General features: G+C 38.4%; 1 protein-coding gene across 8 annotated transcripts in view; it reads right to left on the reverse strand.

The window, feature by feature from the left end:
- The window catches only part of ppp1r12a (protein phosphatase 1, regulatory subunit 12A), a 58,469-nt gene that overhangs the window by 26,964 nt on the left and 13,982 nt on the right, over positions 1-17,523 (reverse strand). For all 8 annotated transcript variants that reach the window (XR_003276414.1, XR_003276416.1, XR_003276415.1 and 5 more), the window contains exons 2-3: positions 4,398-4,528; positions 1,107-1,225 (exon numbers count right to left, since the gene is read on the reverse strand). Coding sequence is in view for 5 of the 8 variants with exons in the window: in XM_026209825.1 (XP_026065610.1) it covers positions 1,107-1,225; positions 4,398-4,528 (250 nt within the window). In the remaining 3 variants the exon portion in view is untranslated. The remainder of the gene's footprint in view (positions 1-1,106; positions 1,226-4,397; positions 4,529-17,523) is intronic.

Here is a 17,523-nt window from a genome sequence, read left to right on the forward strand (position 1 = left end):
TTTGTAATAAACATCAAACTAGTTTTTATTACTACTAATAAAAAAATTATTAAAAAGGAAGTTAACACTGTAATCAACCGAGCACTCGGTTTTCTTGGAAGTTTGTGTGCAATGGGAATCATATTTTTAAAATAAAGCCAGGGTAACCCTCATTTCACATACAGCACACAGTGAAAATTTGAGAATGTGAGCTGTGCGCGCTCAGGTGCAGCCTTTCACAACGTCAAATTAAAAGACCCGGTCACGCGGATGTCTGCAAGTCAGCAGAATATAGAGATTACGGTTTATAAAGATTTAAATATGGATATTTTTCTTTCGCAAACTCATCTGTTCACTTTAGAAGGCCTTTATTTACCCCCAAAGCCGTGTGGATAAACTTTTATTATGGTGATTTGCATAATCAAAATTCAATGAAGTGGTCACGGAGTACATAGGCTTGAGAGTTAAGAGGGAGTGGACATCTCTCACCCAGGATGGCTTGAGGGTGAATAAATCATGGGCTAACCCTTCAATTCTCCAAAAATAAGGTAGCCTCGAGCCTCAGCCGGGCTCCGTTTCATCTTCAAGAATGGCAAAAGGCCATTCCGTCTAGTTTAGGATCATTACAATGGGCATCAGCTCAAACGGATCATGTTTCTCCATTATGTAAGGGACCTCACTACAGCCGGCCACACAGACCTCCCTAAATCCTTTATGACTTTGCACACGCATGATATACCTCGGACGTCAAGTACCCAGCCAGGTCAACAGGCAAGTTAAGAGTGGACACAGGAGAAAGGGTGTTGTGTGTTACGCTACCGGCTGAGCATGGCTCTAATATTAATTCTGAGTCAGTGCACCCGCTGGAGTCCTGCCAAGACTTGCAGCCTCGACTCGAGCACACAGCAGCTGGGAAAGTTGAGCGTGATGCAAATATCACCACTGGCCATCCAAGCAAGGCAAATAATTTGAAGAACTCTGCCTCAGAATCGTCAGAAAGCAATGATCTCAACCACAGCATGACGTGGACATGACACTAAGCCTTGTACACCCTTGCAAATCATTGTCATGAGAGAGATGAAGGTTGGAGTGCATGTGCAATGTGTGTCAAGGAGAGGCAGCAGTACCTTGCCGGTTGATCTCGTTTTGCAGAAGCTCCTCCATGGCCTCCTCCTCTGCGATATCCAATGGCGTTTCTCCCTCGCTGTTTACTACGCCAACGTTTGCACCTTGACTGATAAGATACCTGCAAAGACATGACAAAGTGTGAGATTGGTAGAGACACTAATACATCCGAACTGAACTGACAACTGCTGCTTTGGAATATTTGGAAGTGAAATGAAGAAGAAATGGAACGGGGCCTCATTTTACGGGACTCCCTTCACAGAAACCTCAAGTGGTGATTTGCATCTTAAATCAAAATTCAGTGAAGTGGTCCTCCACCAGTTACTGGTTAACAGCGTGGATTCATGTCACGGAGTACATAGGCTTGAGAGTTAATGAAGGAGTGGCCGTCTCTTGTCTGAAAGATCGTTTCAGCATTGACCTTGGCGTGATCAACACACCGCCCTCAATAACCTTTCTGCTCATGTGTCAGATTCAAGAAGCGCAGCACTAGGAAACAAAGCTACACAGACCTGCCCTTACTACAATCTGGATCAACTTACATATTAAGAGCAGCTTAACTAGTAGTTTCTTCTTAGAAATAAAACTCCTTTTGGCTGCAAGGAAAGAATTTGGGTAACTTTTTTGAAAAGTTGCGTTTTTTTTTTTTTTTTTACTGGAACAGCCCTCGACTTTACAGTTCTTCAAAAACTTAGCATCTTCTTTGAAACTGATCATCGGCAATGCTTGCTGAGATTATTAGAGGCGCAAAACTGACGTATTTTCGCCATCAATCACAATTAAACGTATTGCAGGGCAGTCAGTATTTTACATAAAACTTTTTTTTTATTATACAAGCCAAGTGCGAAACAAAACAAAACAATCATAATTGACTATTCGGTTATTCTCAACTCAACTACTCACCCTGACCCATCCTTAATTTACATATCTTAAGTGTGGGGACACATTTATCATTGTTCTGCAAATCTTTGCAGGCAATAGTTATTTTGAAAAAGAATACACACAATGAGGAATATTCCCTCACAGATTTAGCAATGGGTGGAAGTTGGTCAGGCAGATTTGCCGCAAAGTGACCAACAGAAAGCTGCTCGGTTTGACAGTGACTTCTGTGTGCGCTGTTCTTCATACCTTGCTACACTATTGACAACAGACAATGGTCCATTTTTGCCTGTGAGCTTTCATGATTGTGACCGCACCTTAGGCCTAGGGTGTAAAATAAGCTATTTTAATGTGGTTTTCAGGAAGAAAATGTGGAAAGTGTTCATTTACATGTGGTCAATCATGTTCAATCTGGATATTTGTGCCTAATTTGTATATTTGAGTCATTAGGCTTGTGTTACCATTTTGTACACAATTCCTATTTCAGATTCTGGAAATGTTAGTCCTATCAACAGACACTAAACAGGTCAGAGTACTCGCAATATTCAGGACAAAAGCAAGCTTGTTCCGTTTTACTGTTTGCCCTATTTTAAAAGTCAGCTGATATTTTCTCTAGAGTGCCGTGTTCTCTACAAAGACCTCGAACCTCCAATATAGCTCAAACGTGAAATTCAATATTAAAAACACCCACAGCATATACAAGAGTGACACTGCCAACAAAGCAACAAAGTCTCCAATCCAAAAAAAAAACTCCAATCAAGGATCGTCCATGACAAGTTATCATGGTTGACATGACTTTATAAAATCACATTGCTATCCCAGAATGTACAGCAAAAGGCTAAATGGAAAAAACACCCCCCACAGATTCAAAATGGAGGATGGGGAAGCAAAAATATAGATTATGAATCAAAATGTATTCAAGGCTGAGAAGTACAGAAAAAAATTTGAATGTTCAGCGTTATTTGCGTGGCCTACAGAGGTCCTGTCCATATAGAGGGCTCCAAACTGGTCACTTTTAAGGTTTCATGGAGGTCAGGAGGTCACCTCAGAAGGCTACTGTCTATGTAGGCAGCGACACAGCTCACTAGGTTATGAAACCGTGCTTCAAACAGCCAAATTCATCAGCAATTCATAGAAGAGGATATGTTTATCAATTCTTAGTACAGGAAGAATGACTCATTAATAAGTGGAACTTGATTCCCTTCAAGCTAAGTGTCAGAGTGTTAAAGCATATGCAGCACAGCTATGATTTCAGCACAGGATAGGTGCTAATCCATCCAGTGTGGGACAAGAGGTCACTTGGGGCTTGGAACCTGGGCTGACCTTTTAACAAGGTAACATATAGCTGGCAAAACACCCTATCAACAGATCAGCCATGAGGGAGAGAGGAAACTAAACAGAAACTAATCTAATATAATGATTTGGTGCTGAAGAAACATTTCTAATTACTATCAATGTATAAAACAGCTTTGCCACCTGATTTTGACGTGTATCCTAAGCACACACTGTTTGTAGTGCAGGCTGCAGTATTAATAACAGGGATGTGCATTTTAAGCAAAAGTCATAATCGATAATCGCAGTGTATTATTCGATTAGTAGTCGATAATCCCGCGCATGCACCCACGCACTCACTCACGCACGCATAAACACACACCCATATAAAGAGAGAGAGGGAGAGAGACTATTCAGACTTTCCATCTGTATAACAAACTGTTTAATTCATTAGAGAAAGGTCTATCCTAACCCAAGCCAATTGATGGTTGTATGATTGCTAAAACATATTAATATAACCGAATGACGCCACTTATTAACATAATAGTCCGTGTATTATCAACTGCTAAGGTTGTATGAGCCTAGGACATTTCTATTTTTAAAATGAGCATATCATTTTTAAAAAACTTTACAGATTAAGATTAGAACAGATTAATTCAGACATGAATAACACATTACGTGCTAAAACAGAGTATCATAAAACACAATACACGCTAAAACATATTGTGAACAGCCTGAATAACGGCACTGATGTGAACTTTAATTTTAACGTCTGTATTTATAACAATAACCTATTTCATGTTTTTATTTAAAAAAATGAGCATGTCCACAGTTCTACAGTTATTGGCAGCACTACCCTCTGGCGTTGTCTCCCTATATATATATATATATATATATATATATATATATATATATATATATATATATATATATATATTTCTTTTTTTTTTTAGCATTTAACATCTGGGTCTGGGACAAAGTTAAATCAAAAAGTAGCAAAAAAATAAAAGAAGGTTTAAAGTGATAATATGAGAAAGAAGTTGAAATTTATTTTTGTTAAATAGAATGAAACCCTGGGACATAAAAACAGGCTGAAGATGAAGAAACACTTATGTTCTCTGTGGTGGGGAAGTGGGACTTACTCAGCGATGTCGAGGTATCCGCAGGAAGCAGCAGCGTGAAGGGGAATCCAGCCTTCATTGTCGGGCTGATTGATGCAGGCTCCATGCTCCACCAGGAAGGTCACCATGTCCACATTATCGTCTATGCAGGCCTGGAAAACAGAAGAAATTAGTTAACATCTAAGCAAGAGTACTATCAAGACTCGTTTTTCTTTTATGTATTTAAGTGTTTGTTATAAGTTTGTGTTAACATAGCATTGCATGTAAATATAAAAGCAATAAACATCGTAAAAAAAAAAAATTACTGTCTAGCCATTTAGCATCTCTCGGAGTAAACTTTTTCAAATCATAGACCCTTTCAAAATAGTATTCATGCAATATATAGGCTAGCATTTTACTCTGGATTAAGATCAGTGGGAACCTATTCCTCTCAACAAAGACACATTATATCATCGGGTAACCAAAATGCCTTGAGGGAAATAAGGAGGTCTGTAAATAAAGCATGTCACCACTCGACAAGACAAGAGAGCTTGAAATAGACTAGTGTTGTCAATACAGTGACTATATATTAGGGCTGTGCCAATAGATGATAGAATCGAGTCTCCAGGATAGTAAGAGATATTGACATAAGTACATGCCTCTGTCGATAGTCAGGATGATTTAGACTGATAACTTCCATGCGCAGATGTGTAGTTGCGTCCAACTATATAGGCACTGTTTTTAATACAGAATATTTATATTTAACCTTAGTTTATCAGTATGTTTGAAAGCATATATTTTTTATTATTATTGGTGATTCCATAGTCTCTCTCGCACACCTGCTCGGTTTAAAACACCAAATAGTTAATATACGACAAGAACAAAGAGTCTCTCTCTCTTGCTCCACCCATGCACGATAATATTGTGTATCGTTGATCTCACGGGCTGACTATATGACGATTTGAAAAATGGCCATATAGCCCAACACTAGTGGGCGATATATCTAACGAAAGGATCATGCACATCTAGTCAATCTGTTTGTGTTATTACAGCTAAATCGTCTTCGATAATGAACGCGATGTTGCGTAGCTTGTCAGTGATCTACGAATGTTTGGGATTCATAAGATTTTAAGAAATAAATGCTGATTTGCGCAAATGAATTTATTCAGTAAGGACACATTAAATTGTTCAAAAGTGACAATAATATTTCTCCATATTTTACTAAATTTACTGTACTTTTGTATCAAATAAATGCAACAAATTCAACAAATGAAATACTTCATTCCTATGGTCAGCAGAGACCGTTTTTGGTCTTGGCGATCATGTGAACGGTCTAATTATCTTTTATGTTTGAGTGGGGCTTTCAGTGCAAACTGTCAAACTCGAACACCTCACAGTCTAAACTCCGTGACCTTGACTAGCGTCCAACCTCGGTTCTCCGTGTGCTCCCCTCTTGAACGGCTGCCCGTAAAATCTCCCGGTCTTACAGCTGGTTGCCATGGCAATACCCTAGACAAGGAGGGAAACACGCAAACCAGCCTCACGTTCAGGGCACACGACTATCTGGTTGAAATCCTTGCCCAAATTTGGGCTGTTTACAGTACCGTAGTAGAACCGTGTGGGCCTCTGTGCTCTTATCAGGGCCTTGTCATGCTAGAGGTAGAGTAAACCAGGACTGTCCAAACAGCTAGCTTCAAGGATTCTGAAAACCTTTTACGGCTCTTTTTTTGTTTTTTGTTTTGTACACAGCCTTCATCATGATATCAAAATGTCATCTCTCCTCTAATTAAATTTGCACTGGGACAATAATCGCTCCTCGCCAGCTACTCTTTTGGAATGAGTCTTTATAAAAGATTAATTAAAAAAACAACTAGCAAAACAACCACAAAAGAAAAAGACCTCATTGTATTTTACTGCCATTATACATAATTAACTTTGAAAAGTGATACAAAACCCAATTCATCTGGAGAATTTTTTTTTTAGAGACGTCAAAATTTGGCCCAGTACCTCGTGTCATTTGCTAGTAAGCATTCCCTCTGCCCTTTAAAACACAGCATGTTTATTATAACCCAGCAGTTCCCACAGCCCAACAATGGCAATCTGGCATATTAATGGCTGTAATTGTTCAGGCCTGACAGGTGTGAGAGGCTGTCACCACATCAGGGAATGTAGAGCTGGTCTTTGAGCTAGAAGACAAGGGAAATTACTCTCCAAAGAAAAGGACGACTAAACTAATTCTGTAATTGTGCTTCTGAGCGCCATGTTGGAGTTTCTGGAGTCTACACTGGTGTTTAATGTAGGGGGAAAAAAGCACTTTAAATGCCTTTCTGAACATGCACAGGGTAGCTCTAAGAACGTCATCTGTGTGTAATGAAGATATATTTGGTTATGTGGGCATCAAACTGATCCAGACAGACATGAGGTCTGTTTTTTTATCTGTTGGAGCAGACTACACATTCATGAGACATTTGAGAGCTAATCTGACTATTAATGTTAGTAATCATGGCAAGGATTACATTCAAATCCCACATCACTGATGGTCGCAGACAGTCACGTACAGAGATCACAGACACATAACGGCTCAATAGCAAACAAGTCTCCATTTAAACCTCTTTGACAGAGCTGGAGAGAAGCATTTATCAGCACCAGACGCCAGAGATACAGCGGATATATGCAGGTGTATGTATGATGACCAACAGAAAGCTTTGGTTTGAATGTGACTTCTGTGTTTGAGCTGTGCTTCATACGTTGCTAAACTATTGGCAAAGCAGCATTTTTGCCAGGAAAATGTTACACAATTTCTACTAATAAGAACGCATTTTAAAGGGATAGTTCACCCAAAAATGAAAATTACCATTACTCAAGCCATTCTAGATGTATATTAAATTCTATAGAGGAGTACAATTGGAGTAATACAAAAAAATGTCCTGGCTCTTCCAAGTTTTTATAATGGTAGTGAATGGGGGTCGAGATTTTGAAGCAAAATAAAGTGTATCCATCCATCATAAACAGTGCTCCACATGGCTCCAGGGGGTGAATAAAGGTGAATGCACTTTGTTTTGCTTCAAAATCTTGACACCCATTCCCTGCAATTATAAAGCTTGCAATTGCTGGAACTTTTTAATAGGACTCCGATTGAATAAATCTGAAATAAGAAAGTCATGTTCACCTAGGATGACTTGAAGGCGAGTTAATCATGGGGTAATTTAAATTTTGGTGTGAAACTATCCCTTTATGGTCAAACTAACAATAATAATGATGCTTTGGTCTCAAACTGAATTACTCAGCTGACAGTCATGTTGCCGTTAGTAAACAAAAAATCTGCAGAGCTACGGAGATGAGCGACGTTCAATTAAATTCCAGTCTTAAGTCAACAACAGACCACTTAAGCTGCTCTTAAGGAACAAGTGGTGAACTCCAATACACAAAAGCACCCCAAATACATCCAAACAGCTGCTGATCTGCCTTGTAACCAAAAATGCCAGCACCATGCGGTGTAGGATCTGGTCTGTGACGCACTGCTAAAAATAGAGGGTTTCAGAAGTCCACTCTCGGTTTTACTCTTACAGCTGATGCTATGATGATCTCATTTCTCGCAGACAGACCTCTGCATGCAGAATTCAATCCGCAGTTAACTAAAAAACTTTTTCATATGTCTGCCGAGCAGGAGTTTAATTAGAGATGGGGTCAGTGTACAAAACGCCTACCTGTAGTGGACTTAAGCTTGACTGGATGTATTTGAGACCACAATATAGAATCCCAAGAGAGGACACTAAATGCCATTTTGTTTGGCGACACACTTTCATTTTTGAACATCTGCAGATGCTTGAATCCTGGACGCAAATCAACAAGGTTGCAGGCTTTTATTTATTCTCTTAACTTCACTCACCAAAGGTTATTATGGAAGCTTATTGTAAAAAAAATAATAATAATTGAGCTGGGCCGTAGAGCTTGAAACAAAAGTCAATATTTGCATTTTGACAGCGTTTGATATCTCAAGATTTAAGAATTTGCTCTAAAAGAGTATTTTTACTTATTTTTTTCAATCAGGGGAGCTTTCGTTCAACCGTTGCAAAGTAGATTTGCGAGGTTTCATTTAGTTGAACTCTTTTAAATAATCACAGTGTCACAATTACACAATGTTATTTCCTAGATGAACACAAGAAAGAATTAGATTAAACTGTTTATATACATCAACAGTAATATTAACCAGCATACTAAATCATTTAAGCAAATAATCTTGAGTGTACATGTATGAAATCAAAATGACAATTTATGAATGATAACTGACAAAAAAAAATAAAAAAATATTCAGTTACTTAATTTAGACTTTTAATGACATATCAAAAAAGATCAGGACACATACAAGCTCAGCATATATGGTAAAACAACTGTACTTGCTTAATATGCAGAAATAACCCTCACTGTTTACAAACCTCAAACATGCTTACTTGACATGCTTGTTCTTGTGCATCAACTAAGTACGGTTGAGCAGCCACTGACCAAATTTGATGTGCGTTGATCAATGTTTATGTGTGAATAAATAAAAGCCTAAAAATAGATGTCCCTATTCTTCATTTCAAGTAATCATGTGGATTTATATGAGCTTTATATGACTATTTGACTAAGTGTTTTAAAGCATTTAATAAACTTTGGAGAAATCGCGCAGGTTTCATTACCAATATTTGTATTTCGGAGATTTTTGAAAGCCTTTTGGCTTCAGAACAACATGAGGATGAGTAAATGTTGACTTTAATTACTGAATGTTTTGTGAACTTTAATCCATCTTAGCATGCACAATATTTCACCATATTGGTCAATTATTATATTGTCAAAAAAAACAAAAACAATACTGAACATCTCGCGTATTACCCGGCTCTAGTTTGCAGATCTGAGCATTTCCTCTTCATTGCATATATAATAAAAGTGGATGTGGACAATAATGTGAACAAAATTATCTAGTCTAAAGGTCTTAAAAAAAAAAAAAACAGGAAAATGCAGTTGGCAAATCTGACCCAGGACATCAGGGAACTTCTCATCACTAAGAGAAGGGACACTATGTACTCATTTCCAATAACGCACTCATCACACAGATTCATAAACATAACAGACACATTAGAAGGTTTCCAACCAATCAAGCGCATTTTAAACAAGCGCAAGAGTTTAACCGCTATATAAACACATATGACTGGATATGAAAAACAGTGAGACGTGAGTCTGTGATTGCAGGACTACCTGCTGAAGTGCCACATTACTGAAAAAGTCCAAAGGAGGAAGTGATGCTTCAAAGCAGCACTGTACCCTAATGAAACCTGATCCTACACCGGCCTCCAGCTTCTACAAGACCGACCACATCCAGTGTCAGTAAGTTAAAAGTGAAGTGCGAAATACACAGAGACAGCTAAAAGTAAACCATTAGTAGGATGATTTCCCAGAAGTGTTTAAACACCGTGACCCTATCAAAACATCGCGCTGTTAGTTTGAGCATCATGACAAGCCTGACGCAGTTACACTGGCTAGTTCAATAACTTAAGTTCAGGGCAGGGGACATGGAGGATGATGAATGTTCTTGGAATAAATGGCCGAAAAATAATCACAAGCAAGAATAAAGGTCTTGCTGCAATTTTATTTGGTAACACTATAAGCAAGATATTAAAAAAAGAAAGAATACATTTATAATAAATTACTTTATTTATTATTATTATTACTGTGGATAATGAACTGTTGCAATACTCTTTGGCACAACAGAAACAATATTTTAAAAAGCAGAACAAATTAATTAAATAAAACAAGAAGTTGCTGCAATCGTGTTTGGTTACAGTAGAAACAAACAAGACTAATAAATTTAACAAAAAAATAAATTAAGCATAATGTCTACATGTCTAATTTTAAACAGTGGACAGTGGACATGAGATGATGATGATGATGATGATAGAGCATCCAACAAACATGCCAGATGAGAAAAAACCCTCTCTGACACGGAGAAAGAAGACCCCTACATCTCCTCAAGCATGCCACTCAATTTGGACAAGACAAAACGCGCTGATTAGAGCGTTATCTCTAGATTAACTTAATAAAAGCACAACAAAGGATAAATATGGCTTAGATGCAATACGGTGCCAATCTAATGTGCCAGCCTAATCTAAAAACAACACAACGAGAGCTCGGACTACGCTGAGGGAGAGAGATCTGAAGCATGCGACTGTTGGGCATGCGGAGGTGAAGCCCCGCTTGTTTCCATGGAAGTGGGTCTCGAAACGAAAAAAAGAAAAGAGTTTGGTCACATTGGCCTTTTGTAACTAACATAAATAAATACAAGATGGGAATTCATTTAAAACGCACCAGGGTTGTTCCAGCAGCCCCTGGAGACGGACTCGGCCGAGGGGGAGATGAAAAGAAAGTCTCACAGCTGATGGCCAGAGGGGGTCCGACTTCTTTTGGAACGGTGTCGGGCGGCTGTGTTTTCAAGCTCTTCAGTTCGTCTTAACCAGTGCGCTTCTCATGGCCCTTTATGGTCAAACTCTGAACACATGATTACGGACCCCTGAACATGGGGTAAAAGTCTCTATGGACCAGCTGATGAGGTCTCTCCATAACAGATTAAAACCAAGAGGAACAATGACTGCCAAATAGTAAAGCACAGTATATATCGACCTGGGTGAATTTCACAAAACGAGTCAAAGGTCCGGCTAATATTTCAACCATATATGAAAGAAAACTAATATGATCTTACCATTAAATCTATTTAAATACATAAAAAAAAAATGTAATTGCTTTTTATGTCAGTAAAGCACCCAACCTTAATTTATACCATAAATAAATAATTTACTATTGAGTTTATAACTGGGGTATCATAAATAAATAGAATTGTCTATGCATGCCAATTTGAGCAAATGCTATAAATGGATACAGTGAGAGGGCTACGTCATTTACAATCACATCACAACTACTCTATACCAACTCTGCATTAACCATTACAAAAAAAAAAAAAAATTCAAATGCAAGTTCAGAAAAAGGACACTGGGCTTTTTCCATACTTTAAAAGGAACTGTGACTTAAACCACCACAGTAGAGAGGAGCACAAACTCCCCCGTGTGTGTGCGTGTGTGTGTGTGTGTGTGGCAGCAGCAGCAAGCCCATGAGCGATTATCTCCCAAGTCATCACGTGCAGCGTTTAGATCTAACTATAGCAGCACTTCACTTCAAGAGGAGAAGACACTTGACGCCCCCTCCCATCTCACTTCCTCTAGCAGCCCCTGTAGACTCTCAGCTGAAAAATCAGGACGCTCTCCTAATCCTGCAGTTCTCTTCCACCATTCCTCCTTCAGCAAACAATCAAAGTAAACATATATTAAAAGGTCATGCACGATGGAAAACAAAGACCTGGTGTACCATGTAGACATATTTACACTGACAACACAGAAGTCTCTCTCCAGTCTACCCAGACCATTTATAGAAACCCAGTTGTTAAAACGGAAATTGAAGTCACAACCATCAGCACATTAAAGAGAGCGTTCACACTAAAATGAAAATTCGGTCATCATTTACTCTCCTTTGGTTTCAGGCTTCAGTTTTTTTCTTCTACTTAACACAAAACAAGATATTGTGAAGAATATCGGTACCCAGAGAGTTGACGGTAGCCATTGACTTCCATAAAATGTTCTCCATACTATGGAAGAAAATGACTACAATCAATTGTTTGGTTTCCAACATGCTTCACAATATCTTCATTTGTAATCAACAGAAGAAAATTGTGAAAATGTATTTTACTCTGCACATAGAACATCAGTCAGTGACAATTTATGCACATTTATTTGTTGTATTTAAATGTAAATAACGCATTTTAGAGGGGAAAAGTGTAAAAACTCCATGCTAGCAATTTAGATTAAACTTCGCATTAAAGATTCTGCATTAAACTTCAACATTTAGAGCAAGCCTGCGTGTGTCAACCAAATAAAGCACAACACAGAAAATAGTCATTTGTTTAAAAAATGCAAAACTACTATTTGATTATTAATTTAGATGTAATGAGTCATTATTGTAAGGATTTTTTTTCCCCAATGAGAATTTTTAGATTTAAAAAAAAAAGTAAAATAATACTGTCTCAATAAAAATATTACAATAAATTACCATTCAGTTTAAATGTACAATTGTTGACAGAAAAGGTAAACTGAAAAGGTGTGTGCTGCAGCTGGCAAAGTGATAAAGCCCAGAAGCCAGAGGTGGTGTGTGAGCCAGCTGTCCTCGGCATTCCCCAGTTTAAGTGGCCAACTATGTATCCTTCAGTCAGATGGAGTGTGCACAAACTCCAGTCCTTTGATTCTTTGTTAGATGCAGCTGCTTATGAGTAATGAAATCCTCAAACTGCTCATGGAATAAACTAGATTTTGCAACAGGTTAAGCCACCTACAGTATATAGAGCTTTGGGTATTGCTAACAAGGCCTGGTATCGTGTTCAATACCTTTTAGACACAGACCGAACTGCCTCAATAACAGAGTGTCTTGCCATTCGGTACCAAATTTCGATACCCAAGAGATTAATCTCATTAAAGTCAGTGAGCCAATAAGCATGCAGCATGCTTTATGTGCCTAAATCAGAGTTTGGCTCTGGTGAGGCACGAAGGAAAACCTTCACCATTCATTCACACTGTAGCATCATGCTACATAAGACAATTTATAAAACGTATCCAATGCTTTTACTCAAAACTCACTTTAAACCACCATGGAGTGTTTGTAATAACCCTCAACTGCGATCTAATGAGGATTTTAGTCATATAATGTTGCAGAAATATGTTTTTGTAGCCTTTTACATCAAGCTAATTGCTACACCTGCTTAGCATTTCTCAGGTAAACGCACTGTATTGTAATGAAAATAACCAGAATCTCATGAAAATCACATAAAAATCATATACTTTCATAATCATCTGTTTATTAGCTTCATGTTTATCAGCTTCATGTTTAATCGCGATAAATGTTTTTCTGGAAGTGTAACGCAAGGGCGGCTTGTGAACATGTAATACGAAGGGGCTTTCACGCTAGCATTTTTTTAATAAAATTGGTATGAATAAAAGTATTGTTCCGGAACCGGTATCGAAGTAAGTATCTGTATTGATATTGAACATTTTTGAACGATACTAGCCCTATTTTGAACCTACACAGGAAAATCTTTTGGTCATGTCATAAAAACCACGTTCATTAAATGCTTCTGTTGTATGAAAAAGCAACCTGGAGACTGCTCAAAATATCTTATTTCGTGTTTAAATGGAAGAAGAAAAGTATTTTTATTATTAGTCTCAAGAAAAATAGAACCGCACGTCAAAATAAAGGGTCTGACATGGTGACAGTCAGCCAATATTATCCAATTTAAAAAAAAAAAATTGTCTTTGTCTTTGTACTGTTATTATAAACAGACTATCAAGAGGATCTGATAATTCACAGAGGCTAAGGCTCACTTGAAACTCTGGTCCTTAAGCAGAACGTGACATAATTTGCTTTGCAAGTTTCTTTACAAACAGCAAAAAAGCCTCAGCTGGTTGCCAATAGCTTTAGAACTTCAAACAAACATTTCTGCAAACCATATGCAAACTTTCTTTTTATGGGTTCTCATATCTTAAAGCATGATGCTCTGCCTACAGCCATCACAAAACTCATTATCTAGTTCTAAATGTTTATTACTGAGTGGAACATGATAAACGAAGTATCGGTCACGAAAACCCAAACACAGTCGATCAATGGCCGGTTCAAAATGCAAAATATCACATGCGACCAAATAAAAACCATAATGCTGCATTTTTTTATGAAACAGCACTAGCTAACGCAATAACAAAAGATAGGGAATACAGTCTAATGTCAGATAACGCACATGTTTTCTTCAAAGGGATATCCAATTCACTCCCTTATAAAGCAACGTAGCAATGATACTACGCTCCCGGACGTTACCACTGACCCGATCATGTCTCGCTTTCTCCAGAAGCAGAGGCCACCTAGCGAGGCTGTAGTCTATCATACCACTGGAGAAATTCCCAGATAAGTTACACACCACAGCTCTAAGCCCCGAGCCAGCAAGAGCCCCGCCTCCTCTTGCTACATCATCAAAGCACCAGAACACAGCCACTTCCACAAAAGGAATTCCTGCTTGTGCTGTGTGTGTGTGTGCGCGAGCGTGTGTGTGTGTCTAGAAAGAGAAAGCAGCACACAGAGAGAGAAAGACTTAGCCTGTGCTACAAAAAAAAAAAAAAAAAGAGGGGAAGTTAGATGGTCGTATTTCACTATAAATTCAAGAGAGAAAATATTCTATATTTTTCTGTATATTTATTAAATATAACTGGAATATAACACTAACTTTAACTAGTTATAGTTAATATTAACACTAACGTAAAGGGTAACCATCATTTACAGCTTTTGTGTTGATGTGTGCAAATAGAAATTACAGAGCGGTGTAAAAATGTAAAGTGATTGTTCATCACCTACAGCTTTACACAAACTACTAATTCTGAACTAATAACGCTTAAACGTTAATTTGACTTGAAATTGAAGAAAATAATCTTCTCTTTAAAATATCTTTAAAAATATTAGTTATCCATGTTTCAGACAGTAGATTATAAGACCATGTTCAAACTCAAAATAATAGTTTATTAGTATCTGAAATCTTAATATTGTTTTTTTTATTCTATTTCTAGAATTGAACAAAACAAAATTTTTCAAATAAAGCCAGGGTATCCCTCAATTTACATACAGCGCACATTGAAAATGACTTGAATATGACAGTGGGCAAAATAAATAAAGCACAGCATAATTTAAAATCACGATTTTAAAGTTTAAAGCTTTCAATTCACACAGACTGACTCTGACGCAGAGAACACGTGATCATGCTGAATAAAAATGCGCACTTCACAGGATCTCATAGCTGAATTCAACTAAGTTTGCAAGGTTTGTGAAATTAAATGCTCATTAGTCATTCAAAGATTTGTTTAAATTATATAAATGCATATTTGCTTGCTGCTGACGCCAAATGAGAAAGTATTATGTTTGCCTTTCTATTAATTATAGGCCTAATATAAAAGCAATCGCTTTAATACTTTCTGTACACATTAATTCCTTTGTTTAACTGTTCTATCTTTTTATTTGACAGACTTTTATCCATATTAGACAGAACGGTTAACAATGATGACGAACAAGAGATCAAGTGTGAGCACTGCGTGCGCTCAGGCACTACCCCTCTCAAAGCCATCAAAATATAAGTCCTGCTTTGAACACATCGGCCAAACAGAAAAACTTATCAGCCGATGCCGATATTTGTAAAAAAAAAAAAAAGCCAAATGTTGGTCGATAAGTCAGCCTTGGTGGTATATCGGTCGACCACTACAAAAGATGACCAAATAAATTAATTTAAAAAAAAAATGCTACTACCCTACTGTAGGAGTCTATAGAGAGGGTTAAATCTTTACTAGAGAGAGAGACAGAGACAGAGAGACAGACAGAGAAAGAGAGAGAGAGAGAGAGAGAGAGAGAGAGAGAGAGAGAGAGAGAAAGAGAGCCTTACTTTGCCTTGCCAGCCACTGAAGACCATATATGGCCCTGGGATTCCCATGGAAAAAGAGACGGCATTGTAGAGGTAGAGGGAAAACAAGGAAGAGATTGTAAGTATACATTGCACTTTGGCTTACACATGGCAGCCAAAACAATACCGGCCGGCATGAGCCAAGTTTGCTTCTATGAGCTGTGGCCATAGAGGGGGATGCTGGGTGAAGTTAGGTCTAAAACCGCCTGGGTAAACAGTACACTTGTATAATGCTGTAGTCACTTGGTGCCCCATCCTGGCATTTAGACTATGGCAAAAAAATGCAGACCATCTGCAACTGCCATTTCTCTAGAAGTGTCAAAGGCTGTTCACACGGAAAGCTCTAACAAAGCCTTTGAAGCGGAGTAAAGGATACGATCCATATGGGTATGGATGGGACAGCATTTTGGGAAAGCCGAGTTTGAGTCTCAGCTCGTGTTCCTTTCCCAATCTTCTGCTCAAGTACCAGTGCTTTTTTTTTTTTTTTTTAAAACCAGTTCTGAAAAGTAATCGGTCCTCAATTCCAAACTGTTTGCAAGAAGTGATTCCTACATAAACTCTGAACCCAACTCTATCAGGTGGTAGATCATGCCAGCTAAACTGAAATCTGTTGCTCCATGTCACCAGTTTGTTTGGATGTGCATGGTTAGGGGTCCGGGCAGGTTTAAGGGCTTGCAGCGGTGTCAATGCCTAGGATCTGTCGTGGTCTTGGGAGCTGCTTAACTACACATCCCTGAAAGACGGGGGTTAGGAGATGCTGAGGGCCAGCTGACTGTGTGGCTTCCTCCATAGATAGAGCTATTGCTGATGACGACAGGACATGGTTCACCAGGAGAGAAAGAGAAAGTGAGCAAGAGAAAGGCGTTTCAATGTTTCGTGGTAATTCAAGTGGGAAGTGTGTAAACACTGGGAAAGACGCAGAAGATCTGGGAGAGGAAATGTGAAGGGTATATTTTGAAGAGGGTGTTGAAAGATCTAGGTCAGCTTGGAAACCAAAACTTGGATTTCCGAAAGAACAACTGGACCCACCTGTCTGGGAACCTCATTGGTCAATGGATGCCTACGACAGAGTTCTATGCAGCTAATGTTTAAATACCTTTAACTTTTGCTTACCGGAAAAAGTGTCACACTTTTATGTTCCTCTACGTCAAGTGTGTCGAATAATGTTTGTGGAGGGCCACCGTTCCCTTGGGTTTAGCTCTAAACCTTGGTAAACATGCATGATTCAAAGTCTTCAGGACTAGTAGACACACCCAGTCAAGTGCGTTTTGAAAGTTAGGAATTAAACTAAGCATTAAAGTGACCTTCCTTGAGCAGGACTGGACAACCTTTTTCCACATACTTGCAAAACACTCTTCCCAACTGAATCAAGTGTGTAGGAATCAAGATAATGCAAGTCTGGTACAAGAGAATAGATGGATGCAGCGGTAATTAACAGCCAAATTTAGGGGTGGGTGAAGATCACTTGTAACGCCTTGGTGAGGAAATGAAAAAATAAACACTCACTTCCTGTTACACTCTGACAAAGGGTTTTTTTTTTTCAACACCCTTTTCCACTCTCTCAACTGACCACCCCCCTCCACCCGTTACTGTCTGATAAGCTCACAC

The sequence above is a fragment of the Carassius auratus genome, chromosome 29, assembly GCF_003368295.1.
Source record: "Carassius auratus strain Wakin chromosome 29, ASM336829v1, whole genome shotgun sequence".
Classification (NCBI taxonomy): domain Eukaryota; kingdom Metazoa; phylum Chordata; class Actinopteri; order Cypriniformes; family Cyprinidae; genus Carassius; species Carassius auratus.